A 16,268-nucleotide genomic window follows, 5' to 3' on the forward strand; every position below is an offset into this window, starting at 1 on the left:
TTTATTTTAAATAAATAAATCCCACCAGCAAGGAATACCTTCTATGACACACCTCCAACAGGCCTAGAGTGCACCACCAGATCTTCCCTCCTGCAATTCTCTCACTCTCAACTGGAAGCCGATTTATAAAGGGCTTCCCTACCCAGGACGCTTTGCAGGGAAAGAAAGTCCCTCCAGTGTCTCTTTGTGCGATTGACAGCCCAGGCGGCCAGCCAGCTCTCTTTCCCCTGCTCCTGGTTTGAAAAGAGCTTCACAACATTACATCCTCTGTACTTTCACACCCCATACATTTTGGGGTGCTCCACTTTTCATAGGTTGCCCCCTTTGTCTCATTAGCATCTCATTAGAATCTAGGTAAACGTGTTTACATGGTAACCTGCAGTAAGAGAAGAACTTTCCATAATGCTACAGTCAGGTGTCTTGTGGTCTAGATGGGTACAGGCAGCATATTTCCCTGACCGTCACCTATTGGCACATTCTTTACATAATCTTGTAACTTGACTGGCAAAGGGTTAGTCCTAGGTCACCTACTTATATCATGCCTCCTTAAGTCTGAGGCCTAGCATGGTTAAGCTAAACTCTTACAAACTTTAGCCTGTAGGCCTTGCATATTACAGCCTTGCTTTACTTATATACGCAATACACACTCATCCAGAAATTCCGGGCCCCAGGGCCAGAGCCGTACCTAGGTGGGGCGGGGCCCAGGTCACTTCCGGGACCACCACGCAGGTCCGTGGGGCCCCCCCAAAACATGGGTCCCGGAGGGGTCTCGTGTGCCTAGGTGCCCTGCGGCCCACCTAGGTGACTTAAAAGGGCCTGGGGCTACTACAGCAGCGGCCAGGGACATCTGAGCCCTTTAAAATCACCTGGGCCCCTGGCCAATAGCCCCCTTTGCCCCCCCCCCATATCGATGGGCCTGCACTTATCACACTTAACTGCTTATCAGTCTCACACTCCTATGATGCTATCTTACTTGTATCTCTACCTATACCTACAACCTATATCTATTTATCACACATTGATTACGTATGGACTAACAGAAGAGTTTGCCATGACAATAGATAACACAGTTAAATGATACAATGAACTAATTGGCTACATAATGCATCGGCCAAATCACCCCTAATGTAACTCCATGGACTTAAATGCTTTCGGAGATGAAACTATATCCTGCTGTTGCTTCTCCAGCTCCTGCCAAAGTCTCCCAGGGGTCAACCACAGTAGGCATGTAGAAGTTAGATGGATTTTTTAAATAAAGAAAGTGACATAAAGGGAAGTGACAAACCCGCACTGGGAATTAGGGCTAGGAAGTTCTAGGGGATGATGTCTAGGTGCTGAAATTGTCTGTTCACCCCACAAAATGTAAAAGAGATAAGGATGGGGTGAATGTGTAAAAGGACTGATGGTTTAGAAAATGGAGAATTTCTACCACAGGGTCACTCATTCCCCCCCACCCCAACCCGAGCAGCCTACATATGGGGACAGGAATGCAGAGAGATAAAAGAGAATCTTAACTGGGCTGTGTAGCTGCAAACAATGCTCTGTCAGACCAAGGAAAACTTAGAGGGACTCCATTTCCAGAGAAAACCCATGCAGGTCAGTGGAGGGGGATCAGATTTAAACCCGACACATAAAAATGCACAAGATTTGGCCCTTAAAGGACTAAAGCTTTTAGCATTACACTTTGTGAGGCTGAATCCTTCCTTTTTTCTCTCTGCATAAGGGTTTTTTGTTTTTTGCCTGGGGGCCATGGGATTAGTGGTGAAAGTTGAAAGGAAGCCACTAGCATGAAGACTGAAGTGCTCAACACCAAGACAAAAACCAAACTTGGGTTTTGGAACTTATGGACATTGTATGAAACAGGGAAGCTAGCTCAGGTCACAGCAAGATGACACATCTCCAGCTGTCAGCAAGAGTAGATAGACGGGATCAGGAAGATTAACAACAGCCTCCGGAGAAACTTTGCTGTATTCTGGACGGGATGATAAACAACGCCATGAGGGTGTTGCCATCCTTTTGAAGAAGGGAGTGAAGCAGTCCCTGCTTGAGTGGAAGTCCATCAGCAGCAGACTTATGAGAGCCAGACTGAAAGGGAAACACAATAATATTGCCCTGATTTAGTGCTATGCTCTGACAAATGACAGTGATGAAGAAGCAAAGACAAATTCTACCTTACATTACAGGCAGAGTTAGAGAGAGTACCATGCCACAACCTAACTAGCATCATGGCGGACCTGAGTGCCAAGGTCGATAAGGACAACACAAACAACAACAGAGCAATGGGAAGACATGGGTGTGACACCATGAATGAAAACAGAGAGAGGCAATATGAACAACCTAGTCATCGGCAGAACCCTAATTCAACATCGTGAAATTCACAAGCTGACATGGTGTTCCCCAAATGGCAGAGATAAGAACCAGATTGACCATATGATGATCAATGGCAAATGGCGACGCTCACTGACAGATGTGAAAGTGAAAAGGGGAGCAGATGTTGGCAGTGACCACCACCTTGTGACAGACTCCATCAAGCTAAAACTGAGATCTGTGGGTCCACCAGAAAAAGGACATAGATGTTATGATGTTGTCAAGCTCAAGTCCCCCAAAATACAGAAAGCCTTCGTTCTGTAGTTAAAGAACAGGTCTCAGGTGTTTGCAGACCTTGATGAAGAGGAGGGGAATGCAGATGAGGAGGGTGACGGGTTAGACTCCCCCTTTCGGGGTGCCATCTGATGTGCTGGGGTCTCACTGAGCCTGCCCTTTCCACCAGCCTGGGTTTCCTCACCCTGTTCTTGCTGTGCTAGGCTCTCAAGCCTTCTCCAGCACACACACAGGTAAGGCCACATCCAGCTGCCGACACAAACTGAAATCAGCTGTGTGTGGGAGGGCTTAGCTAGGGGAATGGCCAGCACTCATGTGCACACCTCCTTTGGGGTATAAAACCCAAAATAATATTGTCTTGCTCTGTATAGAAAGATCTGCACAGTGTAAGCTCATAAAAGTTTGCCCTCTCCCTCAATGTGGAAAGAGATATGCACAGCTTTTTGCCTCTCCCTGATATGAATTGCACAAAATGGGTTTTGAACTAAACAAGAAATAAGTTTATTAACTACAAAAGGTAAATTTTAAGTGATTATAAGGGATAGCAAACAGAAAAAAGCAGATTACTGAGCAAATAAAACAAAACACAGAAACTAAGCTTAATACACTCAAGAAACAGGTTACAAAATGTAATTTCTCACCCTAAATGTTGTTTTAGGCAGGTTGCAGAGTCTCTGTAGCTTAGAGTTCCAGTTATTTGTCTTTACAGACTGGACCCCTATCTCAGCCTGGACTTAATCCTGCCTTTCCCTTCAGGTGTTTTTAGCAATCTTCCTTCTTGGATGGGGAGGCAATGGAGAAGAGTCCTGATTGACTTACTCCCCAGCCTTAAACATAAGGTGGGAATCTTTTGTTTCCCAGTCTGATCCCCCATCCCATCTTAATGGAAAAACACTGAAAGCCCAAGATGGGGGTCTAGTACCAGGTGACACAATCACCTGACCCTGTACGGTCAAAGCAGCAACCCCGGGGAACTGCCAAGTCTTATTGTTCTTCTTAATGGCCCATTGAGGCTGCTGTCTGGTGGGCGTTCCCCCAAATACACACACAGTTGTAATTGTTACATAGCCAATATTCAGATACAGAAATGATACATGTATACAAATTGGATAATCACATTCAGCAAATCATAACCTTTCCAAAGATACCTTACATGACCCATCGTGCATAAAACATATCTCAGTTATGCCATGTTCATATCACAACAATATTTCCATGAAGAATATGGGGTGTAACATCACAAGGAGATCAGCAAGAACTGGGACAAAGTAACAACAATCTACAAACAGAGCAGTGAAGCCTGTCTAGGCAACAGGCAGAAGAGAAGAAAGGAGTGGATTACACCCAGCACTTGGAATGCCATAGAAACCAGATGAGCTCTGAAGAAAAAAGTTTTAGACACAAAATCCCAGACACTAAAGGACAAATACCACAAGCAGTATAGCCAGGCACACTGGGAGGTCAAAGGCCTTGTGGGAGCAGAGAAATGACATTATATTGATCAGCTGGCAACACAAGCAGAGAATGCAGCTTCTCATGGTGAACAAGGAACTGTCTACAAAATGATGCAGCTTATCAGTGGTAAATGATAGAGACCAACAAACACTCTCATCAGGGACAAACAAGGCCACCTACTGACAACAGAAAAAGAACAAGAAATGCGCTGGACAGAACATTTCAGAGAATTGCTGAACAGGGAGCCACCTAAAGAGGAAACAAACATCCGGGAGGCAGAAGAAGTTCTTGATATCAACACAACACCCCAACTAAGGAAGAGATCATTCAAGCCATCAAATCCTTAAAAAATGGGAAAGCTCCTGGCAAGGATAACTTGAATGCAGAAGTGTTCAAGGTAAATCCTGAGGGCTTGGCTACACTTATATTTTATAGCACTCTAACTTGCTGGCTCAGGGGTGTGAAAAATCACCCCCCCGAGCGCAGCAAGTCAGAGTACTTTAAAGCGCTAGTGTAAACAGGCTCCGAGCGCTCGGAGCTAATCCCCTCGTGGAGGTGGAGTACCAGGAGCGCTGGGAGAGCTCTCTCCTAGCGCTCGCGTGCGATCACACTTGCACTTCAAAGCGCTGCTGCGGGAGCACTCCCGTGACAGCTCTTTGAAGTTTCCAGTATAGCCATGCCCTGAGTTAGCAGCATCTATCCTGGCCCCTCTATTTACATCAGAAAGGGGGAAAAGTGCCAGATGTGTGGACCAGTGGGGTTATAGTGAAGATACCAAAGAAAGGAATTCTCAGTGATTGTAATAACTGGCTTGGTATCACACTTATCTGTGCCAAGCAAGATATTGTGCAAGATCATAGTCCAGTGTATATCAGAGGCAATTGATAGCATTCTAAGAAAAGAGCAAGCCGGTTTTCGGAAAGGGCGTGGATGCACAGACCAGATCTTCACTCTATGAAACGTAATAGAACAATGCTTAGAATGGCAACAGCAACTCTACATAAACGTCATAGACTGAGTGGGCTTTTGACAGCATTCACAGGTCTAGCCTATGGTGCATTCTGTGGGCATATGGGAGCCCTCTCTGTAAACTCAACTTAATCAAAAGCTTCTATTCCAACTTTACATACAGTGTTGATCAGTTCTGAAGTCAAAACAGGAGTACATCAAGGGTGTATCATGTCTACCAGCCTCTCCAACATTGCCATTGACTGGATAAGGTGGCATACAACAGTAATATGACAAGAGGTATTAAATAGACACCCTTCTCATCCCCTGAAGACCTGGACTTTGCAGATGATCTCACTCTTCTAACACATACCCAACACCCTATAAAAGAAAAAACAACTCGACTCAACATATTCAGCCAGCAAATCGGATTGAAAATCAACCGCAATAAGACAGATGTCATAACCTTTAACATTACCTCACTATCACCAGTACAGATAGAGGATCATGTTCTCACCAGTGTAGAAACATTCACATACTTGGATAGCGCCATCAGCCAGGATGGTGGAACAAGCGATGACATCCAAAACAAAATCAATAAAGTCAGGAACACCTTCAGGAGCTTAAATACAGTCTGGAAATCATCAAAATACAACACCAAAACCAAACTCAAGATTTATCAGAGCTGTGTACTTTCAACACTACTTTATAGTGCAGAATGCTAGGGAATGAGAAAGCATGACATGTCCAAACTGTCTTCATTCCATACAACCCGCCTCAGAAAAATCCGTCGTGTCTTTTGGCCCAGAACAATCTCAAACCAAGACCTATTCACACAGTGCAGCCAAGAGGATCTGAGCACCATCATTGCCAGGAGTCATTGGAAATGGATCGGTCATGTGCTTCGGATGGAAACTGATTGCATCACCAGAATAGCATTAAGATGGACACCTGAAGGAAAGCGAAAACGAGGCCTCCCGAAAACCACATGGCAGAGAGCTGTGGCAGTTGGACTGAAAAACCTGGGGCACAACTGGGGAACCATTGAAAGACTTGCCAGAAACAGACAGGAGTGGAGGAGCTTCGTTGCTGCCCTAAATGCCAGAGACATAATGGGAACACGATGTGATATGATGGGGTTAAAGCAAATTATTCCTACCACAGCATTGGCCCCATAACATCAATTCATTAACAATAATTTGACGAGCTGATCCCAAGAGCCAGCTGAGTACATTGTGCCATTATCACTGAATTTTTCATAAAAAAAACAAGGCTTCAATTACATAAGCTTCCTCCCTACACTGATTAATATCAAATCACCAGCTGCATATCAGCTGATAGCCACTGGCAACTAGCTGTAGCATCAGCTTCACCATTTGCCTCATTAGGAAAAGGGGAACAATGTGGGAAGCATTCTTAGCTATTCTCACATTGCCTTTGGCAACAGGTAAGTCAAATTATAGTAGGACCAGGGGAAAACCCCTGAGTAATTTATATTCTCATACATGTATGAGGAAGATTAAGATGGGCACCCTAGTCCTGCCAGTGTGAAAGGGGACAAAGATCTGACAGTGGTTTTCTAGCAGCTACAGCCCAATGTCTTTTAATCCTCTGATGCATTCCCATTCCATAAGCTGGCTGTGTGGTATATGCTGAGATCCTGCCCAGTATTGCTCTGATAAAATGATTTGGACATAACCAGACTCATTTTATTTCCACAGGTGCTGCCCCAGAACAGCTCTGTAAATACGACGACGTTCTTCAGTACCTGAATATCTCCTCTGAAAAGGCACCTGCACTACATACAATACCCAAGGAAAATTGGGAAGAGCTGTTGAAAGTGGAGATACAATTTATGCTGATTTCCATCCTCTCAGTGGTAAGAAAACAAACCTCTTTATTATGGTATAGTAGGAAATATTGTGTAAATTGACAAGTTGAGGCAGCTGATGATCCTAAAGTGAGTGAATGATTTCTCTCACTCATACCAGCGCAAATCAGGAGTAACCCCAGTTACTGTCACTGATCTGAAAAAGTAGAACCCGAACCTTAGGTCTTCTTCTGACCTTCTCCAGACTTCATGGCTGTGGTTTGAAAGCAGAATCCAGAGCAATGTATGTTTGGAGGTGCCAGGTGTAAAATAGTTTGTCACATCCGCACAAATGTGAGAGTTGTTTAAAACCGTTTTAGTGATCACATGTTGAACAGGTGTCACATTAAAATGAGCTCTAAAAGATCAAAGTCCAGGGCAAGATTCATTTCTATAGCAGCCTCTTATCCACTTTTTAATTGACCTGTTAAGCTACACTGTGTTGCCAAAGTAATGCAAAGTTGTCCAAGAATACTCAGGAACTTGGTCCTTGATTTGGATTTCATCAAAACGTCTTTCTTTTTCTGTTTCCTGCACACGCACAAAAATGCGCCTCTTACAAGGGAAACACCGCCCTCAGCTTAGCCTGGGTGAAGAAAACCCACATTATTATCTGATGTTACAGCAAAGTGGAGTTGGGGGGAGCAGGGAGAGTGAGTAAGGACTTGTGCAGTTCTTGTTTGGTTTTTCCCTCCTTATATACCAGTGACCTGTTTGCCAGAAGCTGGGAATGAGCGACAGGGGATGGATCACTTGATGATTACCTGCTCTGTTCATTCCCTCTGGGGCACCTGGCACTGGCCACTGTTGGAAGACAGGATACTGGGCTAGATGGACCTTTGGTCTGACCCAGTAGGGCCATTCTTATGTTCTTATGATCAGAGTCTGAAGACTCTATTTCCCTGAGCCATGTTGTAATTTTTCTCCCATTCTACTGCTCTGGATCCTCTCCTACCGCAGATTTGCATAGCCAGGTGTACTCTATCAGGCAACTATTTTTTCCAAACATTGAATCTTACCGTCCCAATCTACTCCCCAGTTTGTAAGACCAAGAACAGTAAGTTATTGGCTTGACCTGATTTTCTCATATCTCTGACACCCTTCTGAACAGCCCCCAAGCTCCGTACCTACCTTAGTTAATGAAATCATGATAATCACTTTCCCATTTTGTTTCTCTAGACTGAAAAGCTACAAACTGTCACTGTCTATTTCTTAGTGACCATGGTAAGAGATTTTCTTCCGAAAAATCAAAGCTATTTCCTGTGTGCTGTGAGTCCAGAAATTGTTTCCATTCCGTGATTTTTCTTTCCTCTAGAAGTGGAAAAATGTCTTTGTGACTTGGAATCCTCAGGATTTCTGTAACATTTCCAAACTCGTTCTGCCAGTGGATACATTTTGGTCCCCATATATCATCATTTATGAACAGTAAGACTCTCCTTGGCCGATTTCAACTTGCTTCTGTAAGAAGGGTAATTATGAGGGACACGATGGGAGCCACTGAAATCAATGCGACTAACTCATCTGAGTGAGGATTATTCACATAAGGAAAGGTTTTGCAGGGTCAATTGTATGTGTGTGGGGGTGTGTGAAATAGCTAAGAATCAATTAACTGATCTCATGCTACAGTAAGAAAACATTCATTACATAAAATGGGGATTTTTAGTCCCGAAGCGAGGGGGCACTAGTAGAGAAAGTTTTCCCATAGGCTGCACAATCTGACAGACAGGGAAGCCAATCAAAAGGAGACAGACTCCAACAGTATATCTTAGAGGCTCCTGGCACTGTTTATTCTGGAGGTCCAGGAGATGCCCACTGTACTGTGATATTTGGTATTGTCGCTAAATGGTTAATTATTCATGATTATTTGTTAAGAAGCAGCTGTGTGCTCAGCACTGCACAAGATACAAATAAAGACATAGGGCCTGATGCTGCTCTTACTTACATGGTGGAAATCAGGAGTAATTCAGCTAAAGTCAATAGTTAGGGGGTGGAAGCTGTGTGAGATCAGAATTAGGCCAACAGTCCCTGGTCCAATGGGGCAAGAGGTTCATATATGCTTGAATGTATTTTCTGTCTCATCTAGCACGCTAATGGGGTGCACTACAAATCTTGGTGTAGATTGGGGTTATCAGCCCTTCTCTGCGCCCCAGACTTTCTCTGTTTGTTTTTCTCTCTTCCCATCTCTCCTATCTCCTCCCACAGCCTTTTTGTCCTCCCCTGTTTATTTTAAATCTCTCATCCCTCGTTACTCACTGTCACTCACCCTTTCTCTTGTTTCCTGGTGTGTGTGTAGTAAGGTTCACTGACCATTCAAGTCAGACTAACAGCGAGTTTGCAAATAAAATATTGTCTTCGATCTGCAACAAGTGTTTTGTCATTTTACTCTTCATTGTTGTTGAATCATTGGTTCCTTCAGAGTGGATGAAGAGAAATCGCTCAGCAGGCCCTTTCCGTCCATCACTCACAACGGCATCGTTAGCAAAACCCAACAGCAACAGGTCACCATAACGTGCCGCTTGGAGATGCGCCAGTTTCCATTTGACACCCAGACGTGCAACATGAGCATATCCTCATTTATGAATTCAGGTATGTCCATTCTTATTCACTTTTTTACAACTAGACTGGATTGGCTGGTGCTGGCCCCTGTCCCCAACTAGTCAATGGACTAGATGGATCACAGGTCTGAGCTACTATTGACATTTTTATGTTCACTACTCAATAGTGTCCATTGTGTTAAAAAAAATTATGGCGCAAGGTGAAAACAGGGCCATAGCATGATCTCCCACTATGGAGTCTCCTATATGTATATGTCTGGAAGAATCCAGGACCCGCCCCTGCAAACCCTTTATTCCCAGGAGTGGTCATCCTAGTCAAATGATTAGGACCACTGACTGCAGTAGGGATTACTTGTATAAGAGTTTGCAAGGTCTAGTCCTTAAAATGTGCATGAGGGTCTAGATTAAAAATAGAACTCCAGCGGCTGAAGTTGAGAGGACTAATCACATGACTGAGAAAGGGCTGCAGGTTGGGACCCAGACTTAGAGCTTTGAGCTCCAGGCTAGAGATCTAGGGTCTGGACTGCTGCATTCTTTCTTATTTTATCCCCATTGTAGTCGCAGAAATGGAGAGGCAAGACTTATTTTCAGGCATGATCTTTTATTGTTTGCATAGCACAGGTTTCCATTTAGCTACAAATATTCTAATAACTCAGTTTCACTTGAAAAGCAATTGGTTTAGTTAAAGTAAGGTATCAAATGTTTCATGACATTCCTAGACTTTAAAGCTAGAAGGGATCATTAGATCATCTAATCTGACCTTCTGTGTATCACAGGCCATTAAATGTCACCCGGTTACCCCTGAATTGAGCCCAATAACTTGTGTTTGGCTAAAGCAGCTCTTCCAGAAAGTCAGCCAGTCGCAATTGGAAGAGGAAACTCTTTGCTAGGAATGCAAGTAGTAAACACGCCCAGTTCACATCTGGGAGTAAAACATTCCAGGGAAGGGGGCTAGTCATGTCGGTATCAAGACCTCGATATTTTTCCCAAGAAAATGCTCCATTTGCACAATTGCCACCTTAAGGATCATCCTTCTGTAGCTAAAGGAATGTGCTTGCAGTAGTGAGTCTGTGCAGAAGAGGGCCAGATAGTAGCTACTCCTAAGTATTTATGGAAGCACAGGGAAGAGACAGCCACTGCCAACTGCTCCTCTAAATGCTTGATCTAAAGCTCACTGGAGTCAGTGGAAAGACTCCCACTGACTTCAATAGGATTTGGATCCAGGCCATAAGATGGGAGACAGAATTCAACCAAGTATCCAAGACCAATGGAGTTATGAAACTCCTACTGTCAGCAGACATTTGTTCCCATTTAAGCAGTGACCACTGGGCCGGATTCTGATCTCAGACTGATATAAGTCCATTGATTTCAATGAAGTTATTGCCAGTTTATCCTGGAGTAAGAATCAAGCTCCAAGTACATGACTAGTTCTGTTTTGGGCAAGAGATGTAATTTTCCTACCGGGGGGATCTTAACCTTCTCTTCCCTTCTTCTGAATACACACCTGGACTATGGCAGCAGATCTGAACTCCCTGCACTGAGAAAGGAACCACCTTTAAACCACTCTGTCTTCACTTTCTTTCCTCAGACAGAAAGAGACATTATACTCCTGTCCAGTCAGACAACAGAAGAGGTGAATAAACAAAGCCAACTTCATCACCTGACCAATGGAGAATGGAAGTTCATGAACATAAACATCATACAACACACAGAGTCATTGGAGGAGGAAGAGTTTGCTGTGATCACCTATGAGGTATTGCATCATCAGTGTATTTCACACACTATATATTTCATTCATTCATTGACTTATCAAAAACACACCCTTCAGAACATCAGGGCTCACCTACAAAAACTAAAAACACAACCCAAGCAAAATCTAGTCATCTTTAGAGGACTAGCCCCCACAATTACAAATACATATTTCCCTCACCAGGCAAAGAGCTTTATAAATTATAGGTATTTTAACAAAAGGTCCAGCAAGATATAGATTATTTACTTATGTCCAAGGCTTAGTATTGCTACCTTAGCAACTTTGTGAGAGTTTAAAATCTCAAAACACAATGATCTGATAAAAATGAAAGTTACTTACTGTCCCTCTAAATGGAGGTCTCGGAATGTAGCACCTCTGCAGCGTCAGAGTATTGTGCCAGGCCTGCCTGAACCCTACAATGTAGATCTGTTGAGCTAAATCAAGAAAGAGCACAATTTGCTGCTCATGCCAAGTGCTGCATTCTACAAGGAGTTCATGGGGGAAATACATAACTCCCATGTCTAAATGGGAGAACTACAGCAGTCTCACAAATCCAGAAGCACATGTGCCCAAGACAATAGTACCAGTTCCACTGCCACATTCCTAGCATCTCTCACCTAACGGTGCAGGAGTCAAGGCCAAAAAGAGGGTGGAACCAAAGCCAGATCATGCTTTACAGTACAGTTCTCATAGGAGCATATGGGGTCAGACACTAATGCTGGCAAGTCACTGGATTCCTTCATAGCTGGTAACAAAAACATATTTTCATGATATAGAACACCACAATCCTGGGGCCAGATCCTCAGTAGGTACAAACTGCTACAGCTCCACTGACATCAATGGAGCTACCCTGATTTATACCAGCTGAGGATGTGGTCTAAGGCAGTTTCCTCTTCCTGTGAGATCTACTATAGGCCACTCTGAGACAGCTCACTGCACTAGATGGACCTTTTTGTTGGCTCCAGTTTTAGCGTGTGTGTTTAGGGGAGTAGAAGAAAAAAAAACCAGACATGTGAGGGCATAGGTACTCAATGGGCACATGTGCATGGATATTCATACAGAGAATACCAGTAGGAAAATAGCAAGAGTGGGTAGAAGAACAAAGGGCTCGACCCAAAATGAGGGCAAAGGGGGTTAGGTGAAGTGGCTGGAAGTAGGTGGTAGAAAGAAATGGGCAGGTAAGGAAGAGCTAACAGGACAGGTGGAAGAAGGGTCAGACTATGAGCGGAGGGGAAGTTGGGGTTAGCAAGGAGGAAATGAAGGTAAGCAAGGAAGGAAAGAAAGCCGGGGACAGGATGAGGGCAAGTGTTTAAGGCTGGCATTTGAAACTTGGGCTGCACTAGAGGGTGGGAAGCCCACTGGGGCCTGTTCCCTCCTTTGATTTGATAGTGGTAGCCTGGATTCCAAACACAGGTAGAGAGTTAAGCCGTCATGGGATAAGAGGGAAGGTCCCCTCATGGACTAGTAACTGGTTAAAAGATAGGACACAAAGGTTAGGAATAAAGGGTCAGTTTTCAGAATGGAGAGAAGTAAATTGAGGTGTCCCCCAGGAATCTGTACTGAGACCAGTCCTATTCAACATATTCATATATGATCTGGAAAAAGGGGTAAACAGTGCGGTGGCAAAATTTGCAGATGATACCAACTACTCAAGATAGTTAAGTTCCAAACAGAGTGCAAAGAACTAGAAAAGGATCTCACAAAACAGGGTGACTGGGCAACAAAATGGCAGATGAAATTCAATGTTGACAAATGCAAAGTAATGCACATTGGAAAACAATCCCAATTATACATATAAAATGAGGGGGTCTAAATTAGCTGTTACCACTCAAGAAAGATCTTGGAGTCATTGTGGATAGTTCTCTGAAAACATCCATTCAATGGGCATCAGCAGTTCAAAAAGCGAACAGAATGTTGGGAATCATTAAGCAAAGGATAGATAAGACAAGACAGAAAATATCATATTGCCTCTATATAAATCCATGGTTTGCCCACATCTTAAATCAGAGGTGGGCAAACTTTTTGGCCTGAGGGCCATATCGGGGTTCCAAAACGGTATAGAGGGCCGGGTAGGGAAGGCTGTGCCTCCCCAAACCCTAACCCTATCCGTCCTGTCCCACTTCCCACCCCCTGACTGCCCCCCTCAGAACCCCGACCCATCCAACCCCCCCAACTCCTTGTCCCCTGACCACCCCCTCCTGGGGTCCCCTGCCCCTAAGCACCCCCCCAGGACCCCACCCCCATCCAACCCCCCCGCTCCATCCCCTGACTTCCCTGACCCCTATCCACACCCCCACCCCCTGACAGGCCCCCCTCTAAAGCCCCTTTCAGAATGCAGCCCTGCAAACATGGGCAGAGGACTCAGGAGGAGCAGGGGCAGCCACACAGCCGGAGAGAAGTGGCAGTTTCCCCTTCAAAGTGCCGCTTCTCTCCAGCTGGCTGCACAGCTGCCTGGTGCTCCACCCTCGCCACCCGCCTGCTCCCCTGTGGCTGCAGGTGAGCCTCCCTTCCTGCTCTCCCCGGCAGTGCAGCCCCCTCCCACACTGGCAGCACTGCGAGCTGACACTGCGGGGTAGAGGGGCCAGGAGGGGAGGGGCCAGGAACTAGCCTCCCCGGCTGGGAGCTCAAGGGCCGGGCAGGATTGTCCCACGGGCCATAGTTTGCTCACCTCTGTCTTAAATACTGCATGAAGATGTGGTAGCTCCATCTCAAAAAAGATGTATTGGAATTGGAAAAGGTTCAGAGGAGGGCAACAAAATGATTAGGGGCATGGAACGGCTTCCATGTGGGGAGAGATTAATAAGACTGGGACTTTCCAGCTTGGAAAAGAGACGACTAAGGGGGGAATATGATACAGGTCTATAAAACCATGACTGGTGCGGAGAAAGTAAATTAGGAAGTGTTCTTTATTCCTTCTCATAACAAGAACTAAGGGTCACCCAATGAAACAGCAGGTTTAAAACAAACAAGAGGAAGTATTTTTTCACACAACGCACAGTCAACCTGTGAAAAACTCCTTGCCAGAGGATGTTGTGAAGGCCAAGACCATAGCACAGTTAAAAAAACTAGATAAGTTAATGGAGAATAGGTCCATCAATGGCTATCAGCCAGGATGGGCAGGGATGGTGTCCCTAGCCTCTGTTTGCCAGAAGCTGGGAATGGGCAACAGGGGATGGATCACTTGATGATTACCTGTTCTGTTCATTCCCTCTGGGGCACCTGGCACTGGCCACTGTCAGAAGACAGGATATGGGGCTAGATGGTCCTTTGGTCTGACCCACTATGACCATTCTTATCTTCACAGTTAGAGGCATCTATCTTATCCCATCAAAACCAGCACTAATCCAGGCCATTCTGTTATTTCATGTTTGCCTTGTTCCCTCCAGATCTCCATGAAAAGACGACCCATTTTATACGTTTTGAACCTTATCTTCCCAACATGTGCTCTCTACTTACTGGATATGACTATTTTGTTCAGTGCCAGCTCTTTTGGGGACAAGATCAGCTTCCAGCTGTCACTCATCATTGGAGAGTCTGTGTTAGCTCTGATTCTTAAGGACATTCTTCCCACTTCTTCCGATGACCCACCCATAATAGGTACTTGTCTTTATTGAGTAAAAGTCACTTTATATTCGACACGCACTGGATGTAAGGAAGAGAGCAGAATACAAACATGCCGCCTATTCAGAGATAGTAAGAAGAGGAACACATAGCCACTGCAGTAGAGATGTAATACTATAAGTCCCTATTCAGAGCAGTTTCTGGAATTGGGGCACTATATTTCTTCTATGAACAGAAGCCCACAGTAGAAAGAACCATGGATCTAGAGGAAGGAAGGGCAGAAAGTTTATCAAGCACATTGTCTTCGTCTTGTTTTGCAGTGATGTTTTTCATAGGTGTCTTTGTCCTAATGATTATGGGTGTATTGGAGACCTGCCTATTAATGCAGCTGAAGAAGAAACCCCTCCACCCTTTCCTCAAGGCTATGAAACTGCTGAGATGCCACGAGCAAGCTAGAACAACATCCAGAAACCTCCTAAGCAAGCAGGGTTGGTGTTTGGTTACCTCCATTTGAATATCCGTATCCAGTGTCAGGGTTCTGTCAGTAGAGAGCCCCTTATCTCTGGAAATCAATCATGCTAGCAGGCTTAGAACCCAAGTCCATTGTGTTTCAGGCCACATTTGATTATACATTCACACACAGTTAAGACACCTACCTCTCAATGTCATCAAGGTGCATATATTATACTAATGAAATATATTTACATACATACATACACACACACACACACACAAAAGAGCTGCACCTTTGTTATTTATGGAGGCTCAGCTGTAAACCCAGCCCCACGCAGAGTCCAGCAACTCTGGCCAGCCCCACAAGCCCATTCAGCGAGAACAGTCCCTGAGATTTTCTGATGGAAAAATGTATGAAGTTTTAATAAAAACTATCAAGCAAATAAAGTCAAGTTTAGCATCATGCAGGCCTCAGCTCTTGTCCACAATTTCCCCTAATGTATATTTACTTTTGGCTGCTGTTCTGCCCATTGTAGGAGATTCGCTGACTGAGATGGCCATGCGACAAGAGGAGAGGAGGGATTCAAACCCACTTGGAAAGGGAAATATAGAACTACCCATGCTTACGGGAAGAATCAATGAGGAAGGGCAGCGAATTGGGACCCAGGCAGAGCTACAGGAGTATGAGTCAGCTCTGGAGAAGATGTTTTTCTGCAGTCATTTGCTTTTATCACTACTGTTTATCATCATCATTATTGTACAATGGAGTGGTTAAATGTGGGCTAATTGCCTTTTCTAATACTTGCTTGCCTCAACCACCTCCCTAAAAAGGTTTTCCTGCTTCTTATGCTTGAATTAAGCTGTATACTGCATGTCTGCATAACAGTGCAAGCTCTGCAGGGCAGGAGCCTTGTTCTTGCATGTGCTTTGTAAAGCAATGTGTACACCTAGGGCATCCCATCAGCAAATAAGTTACCTGAATAAAATACATTAATGGAACTAATGTTCCAGCTGACAGGGAATTACTGGAGGAGGTGTAAGTCATCTTAGCTGTACCTCTCAGAAGTGCTGAACT

General features: G+C 44.6%; 1 protein-coding gene across 1 annotated transcript; it reads left to right on the forward strand.

Moving 5' to 3' along the window:
• Positions 1–2,225: 2,225 nt before the first annotated feature.
• LOC141998813 (5-hydroxytryptamine receptor 3A-like) lies at positions 2,226–15,968 on the forward strand. Its single transcript, XM_074971795.1, has 9 exons — positions 2,226–2,276; positions 6,707–6,883; positions 8,054–8,098; positions 8,190–8,299; positions 9,291–9,464; positions 11,026–11,182; positions 14,566–14,776; positions 15,061–15,228; positions 15,730–15,968. Exons 1-9 carry the CDS (start codon positions 2,226–2,228, stop codon positions 15,966–15,968), a joined length of 1,332 nt encoding a protein of 443 aa, XP_074827896.1.
• The last annotated feature ends 300 nt before the right edge of the window (positions 15,969–16,268 follow it).

The sequence above is a fragment of the Natator depressus genome, chromosome 14, assembly GCF_965152275.1.
Source record: "Natator depressus isolate rNatDep1 chromosome 14, rNatDep2.hap1, whole genome shotgun sequence".
In the NCBI taxonomy this organism is placed as follows: Eukaryota; Metazoa; Chordata; order Testudines; family Cheloniidae; genus Natator; species Natator depressus.